This window comes from Emys orbicularis, chromosome 3 (assembly GCF_028017835.1).
Source record: "Emys orbicularis isolate rEmyOrb1 chromosome 3, rEmyOrb1.hap1, whole genome shotgun sequence".
Classification (NCBI taxonomy): domain Eukaryota; kingdom Metazoa; phylum Chordata; order Testudines; family Emydidae; genus Emys; species Emys orbicularis.
In genome coordinates this window covers 33123020-33131708 of record NC_088685.1, presented here as the reverse complement: position 1 = coordinate 33131708, position 8689 = coordinate 33123020, and the positions used below count along the sequence as shown (strand labels likewise).

Sequence of the window (8689 nt, the reverse complement as noted above, 5' to 3'; positions counted from 1 at the left end):
GACAGCACTCCAAGGCAGCCCCTCCGCCACCCGTCCCACCCCTTATAAAATTGTCTTTCTCCGGAGTCTGCAAACACCTCATGCGGTCACCCGCCCTCTCTTTAAAGGGGTGTGTGTGTGAGGAAAGACAGTCCTGTTCCCGGTGGGGCAGGGCAATGCAACAAAGGGTGCGAAGGGGAGGGGACCCAGGCGCAGGGGATGGAATCTCGTGAGACAATACAGGGGCGTGTCCAGTTCGGGCTCTGGCCAATGGAAGCGTCCAGTCGGAGTGCCGGGAATTTTGGCTGTTTCCAACTTGTGTAAGACTGAGGGGCGTGGTGGCGAGGCTCTGGCCAATGGAAGCGCGGAGCGGTCGGAATTTTCGGCGGCTCCCGCGTTTGTGACAATGGGGAGCTTGGCGCGGCCGGGTCTCTGGCCAATGGGAGAGCAGCGGGGACGGCACCGTTCGGGATTGGCGCGGTGCCTGGCGCTGTGATTGGGCAGCCTGGCGTTCTGGCGCCAAGTTCGAAGGGAATATAAAGTGTCTCCGGGAGCGCCGGAGCCCCACCATCGCCCCTGCCTGTGAGAGCCGGAGCCTCCGTCGTCGTGTCCCCGCCGCCGCCTGTCTCTGCCCGCCATCGCCGCCATGATCCCCGCTCGGGCCCCGTTCTCCGTCCGCAACGAGCAGCCCCGCCTGTCGCCCATGAAGAACCTGGTCCTGACCGACAAGGAGAACACGGTGAGTGTCCCCGCCACCACCCCCCACAGCTCCGGGCGCGGCGCCCGGCCCCTGCCGGCTCCTCTCACCCACCCCTGTCTGTGTCTCCACAGCCCCCCGCGACCAGCGCCACGCGGGTCCTGGCCACCAAGGCCGCTCGGAAGATCTTCCAGGAGGCGGACGCGAAGCCGGTGAGTCCGGGGTGGTGGGGGTGGAAAGGAGAGAGGGCGGCCAGCCGGGCTGGGTATGGCGGGGGGCCGGTGACACGCCTGAGTGCGCGCGGGCTGAGCTGGGCGGCTGCAGGTGGCGCGTCCTGCCGCTTCTGTCTTGGCGCCAAATGCTACTGTCCACCCACCCTTCCCCCCTCGCCCTCTTTGGGCTCGCCCTCCTCCCCCTTAGGTTGGCGGGACCCCCCCTCGTTCTCCTTCCCCCCTGGGGAGACCCCCCCTCCTTGCGCTCGTCCTCCTCGGGAATTCTGTTTTTTTTTCCCTGCCCCTCCTCAGGCGCTTCCTGCCTTTTCTTCCTTTCTTCCCCCTTCTCTCTTTCCCACTCTCATCCCATCCTTGGGATGAGATGTCTCCACTCCAGTACTGGGGATGTTGAATTCAAGTTTTCCTATTGTGCCTCCTTTAGTTGAAACCCAAAGCAGTGATACAAGCTCCTACCAATCTGGAAGATGAGCCACTCCTACGGGAGAATCCCCACCGGTTTGTCATGTTCCCCATCCAGTACCATGATATCTGGCAGATGTACAAGAAAGCAGAGGCCTCCTTCTGGACAGCTGAAGAGGTGAGGGGCTCCCATGAGTCTATCCCTGTGCTGGTTGCTTTAGTGGACACATCCGCCTGACATTAGCAGCTCAGTCCAGCTCATAACGGAGCATGTTTTCCCAGTAGTGAACTTATTTGCGTTGCAATAAAGCCTAGGGACCTCAGTCATGAATCAGGACCATGTTGTACTAGGTGCTGTACAAACACAATAAAGATGGTCCATGTCCCAAAGAGCTTACAGTCAAAGGGTACATCTTCGCTTGAAACTGCCATTGTAGTGCTTCGGTGTAGAACTACATGCGCCCCTGGGAGGGGTTCTCTTATTAGTGTGGATAAACCACCTCCCAGAGGGGTGTTAGCTAGGTCCATGGAAGAATTCTTCCTTGATGTAGTGCTGTCGTGGGGACTTAGGTTGGCCTATGCTGGGCAGGGGTGTGGATTTTTTGCACTCCTGGCCAATGTAGTTAAACCAACCTAACTTTCTGGTGTTGACATGGCTTAAGTTTGGCAAGAGCCAGCAGTGACTGCTTGTGTATTAATTGTACCGTTGCCTTAAAAAGATTAATTTATATCTAATGCATTCTTAAATAGCAGTGAAAAAGGGACATAAACCAGCACAACTTTCCGTGGTTCTAGGACTCTATTAAACTTCATAACTTCATTTACTGCAGTGGTATTTTAGTTCACAGAGCACTGAGAAGAGGGGATGTTTAATGCACAGTATAACATTGCTCTAAATAACTTATCTAGAAGCGTATTCTTTAGTACCACAATAAAATTGTAAGTATCTGCTTTTGTTGTTCAGGTTGATCTTTCCAAAGATATTCAACACTGGGAGTCCCTGAAGCCTGAGGAGAAATACTTCATTTCACATGTCCTAGCCTTCTTTGCAGCAAGTGATGGCATTGTAAATGAGAATTTGGTAAGTGCACAGAAGAGCAATCCTAAAGTGGAAATCATTCAGCTAACAAAGCTGCCCAAATAAAACTCCTATTAATGAGATATTCACCTGTTGAGCTACTTCTGCTCTAAAACCTATTAAATCTGTAATCCATTTTTTGGTGAGGCAGAGGGTGGGGAAGTTGCACTTAGTAAAACAGGGATTGCTGTGTAAAATAGGACTCTGGTGGTCTTTTTCAGAAACTAAGCTTTCAAGAGGGTGGTTTTGTAGTAAGAAAACATGGTTTGGGAGTCTGGTGACCTGGCTCTGATGTGACTGCACTTTTTTGGGGGGGTGGGGGAGGGGGAATGAATCAATTGCACAGTCTTGTTTGCTTCATCTATAAAATGGTGGAGGTATTTGCCTATCTTATAGGGCAGTTGAGACTGAAGTAACATTTGTACTGTGATTTAAAATCCTTGTTCATGAGCTGCAGGAGTGCAAAATATTACTATAGTTCTGTTAATGCTCCACTTTCCTGCCCTGGATAAAGCAGAGATGGGGAAAAATGTGCAGTGTTACCTTATGCTCAAATACTCAAGGAGTTAAGATGAGATCAAGCCAGAACCTAAGAATCCTGGCACTAAGGAGGAGGCTGTTATTCTAATGCACTACACCAGGCGTAGCTTTTGAACATGAAAACATTTGTCAGACCATAGGGGTGTAGAGCAAAACTGGAGATACTTGTGTGGGTTTAATAGCAAAAAAAACTGCAATATATTAGGTGGGTAATGGTTTCTGCAACAGTCATTTGGTTTCTCCTCTAGGTGGAGCGATTCAGCCAAGAAGTACAGGTAACAGAAGCACGCTGTTTCTATGGCTTCCAGATTGCTATGGAAAACATACATTCAGAAATGTACAGTCTGCTCATAGATACTTACATTAAAGATCCAAAACAGAGGTTAGTATCACATCATGAAATGTTCAACTTGTTGTAAAGTCATGGTGGAATCTAATAGTGATACTTTTGTCTTAATTTTAAAACAATACAGAAATGATTTGAGAATTTAAATTAGTAAACATACTGTGGAGAACAACTCTGCAGGCATAGGGCCCTACCAATTTCACGTCTGTGAAAAACGTGTCACGGACCATGAAATCAGCCCTCTCCTGTGAAATCTGATCTCCCCTCCTGCTGGGAGCCTAGGGCTCCTGGCTGCTAGTCCAGCCACGTTGGGGAGGGACAGGCATTGGGGAGGGACAGGCATTGGACAGGGACAGATCAGACCCACCTCCAGAGGCAGTGCAGAAATTCGGGTGGTACAGCCTCACTTCTGCGCTTGCAGCAGCCCAGAAGCTGGGCTCCGGGCTTCGTACCCCGGCTCCTCCCGCAACTCTAGGTCCAGGCACTGAGCTCGGAGCTTCCTCCTACAGCAGCTTCTGCCGGGCTGGGGGCTTTTGCTCCTGGCAGCTGCAGCTGGGGCATTCTTGGCATCTGTGCGCCCCCCTCCATGGCTCCTGCCATGGCTCCAGTGCCCAGCCTAAGGGTTCCTCCTCCCATCGGCTGCAGCTCGGGCAGGGGCAGCCCGGGCTCGGGGCTTTTGCCCCCTGCTGCTTCAGCTGGGGATTGGGGGCCTCTTCCACTGTTCCAGCTGGGGCAATGTGGACTCGGGGCTTCCTCTGGGGCGGGGGCACCCATTTGTCCTGGGGGGCCCCAAATTGGCTGGGGGCCCCTGTCTTAATCTGTCCCTGGCATGGACTAGCAGGTAGGAGCCCTCAGCTGGGGTGCTCCCAGCAGCATGGGGAAGATCCTACCCACTTCCATCTCCAGGAACATCCTCTAACTACAGGAAGCTGGGAGTGTGCTGCCTTCAGAGCCCAGCTCTGAAGTCTGCCACCCTCACTTTGGTGCTATCTTGGGACCCCACTACAACAACTTTGCAACCCTCCCCATGATCCCGTTTTGGATCAGGACCCCCACGGTTACAACACTGAAATTTCAGATATGAACAACTGAAAATGTGAAATTGACCAATTTTAAAAGCCTCTGACCAAGAAATTGACCAGAATGGACCATGAATTTGGTAGGGCCCTATATATTACGGAACAGTAAGGTACAACAAAAACTATACCAGAGGCTGGACTTAAGAGATTAAAAGCAAAACAGATTTAACTTCAATAAGTGATAAATGAGGGGATGAAACCAAATATGTGAAGGGTGGCATAGTCAATCTACGTAGATACTTAAAGCTGGACTACACTCTAATACAAGAGGCCCTTGCATTGGCATTGGCTAGTTGATGAGTTAGGTGACCTAGAACAGTTTCTATGGGAACTATTCCAGCTTGTGTCTTTTTGACTTGTACACTGAAATCTCAGGTATAAAATTCAGTGCATCTTCCCATGTAATGGTTGTCTACACTTGCTGTGTGGTTAAATTGAAAAATTATGTATTACCATTGTCAGCAAGTCACAACTATTTAACTAGTCTTTTCTAATGTAGTAAACCATGCTCATTTCTGACAAATATATAAAGCTGGCTGCTTTAAAACTTTGCCTTTGAGTTATTAAAACACTAGTGCTAAAACTGTCAACTTTAAAAACCAAAACTAAACCCTACCCTTGGGCTGATGTAAACCTATCAAAGTGAGCCTGAAAGATGATTTCAGAATTAAGGTATGTGAAAATAAGGGTTTATGAATTAGTTCTTTTTGATACATGCAGTTTGTGAACCAAAATGTTTGAAAGGCTGTGAGTACACTTCAGACTACGACATGGATTGATGCACTGAATCCTGGAACAGAGGTGGAGGGCTGACATAAGGGATAAATTGCACAGATGCAGCATGTCTATGCTGGGATTAGCACCACTGTAGCTACACAGGTGCCAAAATCCCTAATGTAGACAAGTTCGTAAGTACTGGTTTCAAAATGTGCTGGGTAGTTGCAGGTAATTTAGGTTAATCAATGACACAAACCTGTTATGACAGCTAGTTGCAAATACCTACTGCACTGGTTGCTGTGTTGACTTCTGCTTATAATGTACTATACGCTTTCCAGGGAATTTCTTTTCAATGCCATTGAAACATTGCCATGTGTTAAAAAGAAGGCTGACTGGGCCATGCAGTGGATTGGGGACAAACAAGCAACATTTGGTGAGTGCATTTCTGAACTGTGCATTTACTGGATGCTAAATGTTTCCTTTCCTAGCAAGAGTGAAGCGTGATTATTTGCCTTATTTCTGGAAGAAGATTGTAGTCTCAGATAAAGCAAATTATTATTCTCCCTTCTGAAGAGGCTCCCCTTTGCTCTGCTGGCATTTTTAATTCCAACTGGTCCCTTGTGACAAATGTCTCTAGTTGGCAGTATGTTTTTCCTGTAGCTGCTTTGACGCATGTATAGTTTATTCTCCTAAGGAGCTATGCTTCTGTTGAAGCATTTCATCTGCTTTATGGACTCTTGATTGCCTCACTTGGCAGGTGGGAGGCAACTGAAATTCCCATTATCCCTTGAGTATTAAATCTTTGCTCAAGGTCTTGTCATATGTTCTCAGACCAATCTGGGTTCTGACTTGCAGGATGTCAAAACAGACTAAGATAATTGATCAGAATTTTAGTGTAACATGATAACATTTCAGGCCATGGCTACACCAGAAAAGAGGTGTCAGAAATCTTGGCCTGCTATTTTCTTAACGCCCTGTTATTTAACACTTGTTTGTAGTGAAGACAAGGCTGTAGTTTCAGTCCCAGAGAGACTATAATTCACTTAGACAGCAATATTTCCCATTCACACATCTCATGAATGGAAAACTCTTAGTATGCTTTGAATTTTAAGGCTAGGTAAACATTTGCTTCAGTGCAAAACTTACACTAAACTTTCCTGACAGGAGAACGTGTAGTAGCTTTTGCAGCAGTGGAAGGAATCTTCTTCTCTGGCTCCTTTGCATCCATCTTTTGGTTGAAGAAGAGAGGGTTAATGCCTGGACTCACTTTTTCTAATGAACTCATCAGCAGAGATGAGGTAAGAGAATCTTGTAACAATCTCCTATTACAGCGACCTTATGTTTCAAGACAACTATTTATAATTCTTATGAATTGTCTGGTGCTAAATTAAATGGGTAAACAATATCTGGGAATAAATAAGACTTGAATTGAGGCAGTGAGTGAATAAACCATTATGGTGGTGATTGGAGGGGAAAGTCTAGTAAGAAAGCTGCCTACTGAATTGTGCACTTTTGCCTCTCCATTCAAAAGCCAAGATGGAAACTACAAAGTGACCCATTTCCTCCAGGGAAAATCATCCTGGGCTTTGAGTATTAAGATGGTATCTGGTTCATGGGCTTTTCAAATGTGCCTCTGATTTTAAGAGGTGGCACTTCTAATCAATGTTCCTGAAATAATATCTACACATTCACCTTTTCAGGGTTTGCACTGCGACTTTGCCTGCCTAATGTTCAAGCACTTGATTCACAAACCATCCGAGGAAAGAGTAAGAGAAGTCATTACCAATGCTGTCAGGATAGAGCAGGTAATCAGGTGTTCCTTGTTTTGGGTAGTAAATGCTCACATTTTCTCTTAAAAAGCAGAGAACTATCAGGTCATGAAACTGCTCTAGATCAGTGGTTCTCAAACTTTAGGTGGGCTGTGGGGAAAAAAAAATTGAGGGTCTCAGTGGACCACTTAATGATCTTTCCAAATGTTTGTACTGTTAGCTAACTATTGTAAAGCGCTTTGGATAAAAGTGCTATATTTAAATAAATAAACTTGATTAACTTTTTTTTCTTCTACAAATAAAAGCACATAACTCTGATTTTAATATCCATAGTCTTACCTTTCTGATGCAGTGGATGTGCCCTCTTCCCCCTGCTGCGGCAGCCCCTGAGCTGGGGCTAGAAAGGAGTGGGGTGTGTGTTCTCTCTCTTCTCCCCTCCCCCAGATCTGAGGCTGGGAAGGAGGGCTCTCTCCCCGGCAGCTGCAGCCCTGGAACTGGGGAAGTTGCCTCTGGCCACACCAGTCCTGCATGTCCCAAATTTCTCTTTTTCTTCCCCCCCCCCTCACCCCACTGCCCTTTCCCACCTACCCCCTATACCTCTTCTTCCCCCCGGCCACCACCTCACCTTACATGTGTTTTCTCCAGGGTCCAGGCACCTAATTAGTGGAGCCACGCCTGCATGGCACCACTAATTAGGTGGGTGGCCCTTCATTCTCTTGTGTGCAGCTGCCCAGGCGCACACCTTAGAGGAACTATCTGCGGACCACAGTTTGAGAACCACTGCTCTAGATAACAAAATGTTTGTATGCTGAGGCCTCTGTATTAACCTCCCTTCTTCATACCTGCAGGAATTCTTGACAGAGGCGCTACCTGTAAAGCTGATTGGCATGAATTGCACTTTAATGAAACAGTACATCGAATTTGTAGCAGACCGACTTATGCTGGAGCTGGGATTTAGCAAGGTAAGATTTATAAGCAGTGCCTTTCATAGGAAAAGGGTTGTATTCATTTGATATTTCCTATGAATCTTGAATATGTAAAATGGCTGCCACCATTTATTTAATGTGACAGTCTTCAGCTCCTGACCAATAGCCAAGATCCTTCCAGCCAGCTGGTCATTTCCACTAATCTTAATGCACTCTATCCTGGATGGAGACCTACATGATACCTAGTGACAGTCAAATAAGCAGTGTGATGGAAAGAGGGCATTGTAAGAACCACTGTGCTTCTGCCTCTTTAGAAGAACAGCAGATGAAAAGGCATACAGAAGTGCAGCATCCAAGACATGGAAGTGGGAGGAGTTTCACATGCCAGATAGCAAACTGAATTACTTTGCATTAAGTAAACTTAAACTGGCTTTCCCATTCCTAGTCCTCACTTCCCAGTTGATTCTTTTTCATTCCACTCCCAGATGTGAAAACCCATTTGTGATTAGAAGTCTTGTTTTTCCAGATATTCAAAGCAGAGAATCCATTTGACTTTATGGAGAATATCTCGCTGGAAGGCAAGACTAACTTCTTTGAGAAGCGAGTAGGAGAATACCAGAAGATGGGAGTAATGTCAAAATCCACAGATAACTCTTTCACTTTGGATGCAGACTTTTAAATGAACTGAGACCACTTAAGATATGATGCGCATGCTGTTTGAACGAAACATTGCTTTCAATATGAATTCACATTGTGACTTGATTATACTAAAATCCCACTCTTGAACAGTGTGGGGTATGGTACTGTTTTGAAGAGGCTAGTATAGCTACAGCAGGAAAATTCTTTCATTAGATATTGCCAATGGTGTTAATTCATAGACTGCTTAGATGGAATAACTTGTGTTATAAAATCATCATTTCCTGAAA

The 8689-nt window shown here is 46.7% G+C and overlaps 1 protein-coding gene across 4 annotated transcripts; it reads left to right on the top strand.

Moving 5' to 3' along the window:
• Positions 1-625: 625 nt before the first annotated feature.
• Positions 626-8442, top strand: RRM2 (ribonucleotide reductase regulatory subunit M2). 4 transcript variants are annotated; one of them, XM_065401154.1, is made up of 10 exons: positions 626-718; positions 811-888; positions 1331-1486; positions 2273-2389; positions 3175-3308; positions 5407-5501; positions 6233-6366; positions 6769-6873; positions 7686-7799; positions 8290-8442. In XM_065401154.1, the coding sequence occupies exons 1-10, from the start codon at positions 626-628 to the stop codon at positions 8440-8442; spliced, it is 1179 nt and encodes a 392-aa protein (XP_065257226.1). The 4 variants fall into 4 exon arrangements, with proteins under 4 accessions (XP_065257226.1, XP_065257228.1, XP_065257227.1 ...); XM_065401156.1 differs by having other exon boundaries at positions 811-892; positions 1347-1486; XM_065401155.1 differs by having other exon boundaries at positions 811-892; positions 1344-1486.
• Positions 8443-8689: the final 247 nt, after the last annotated feature.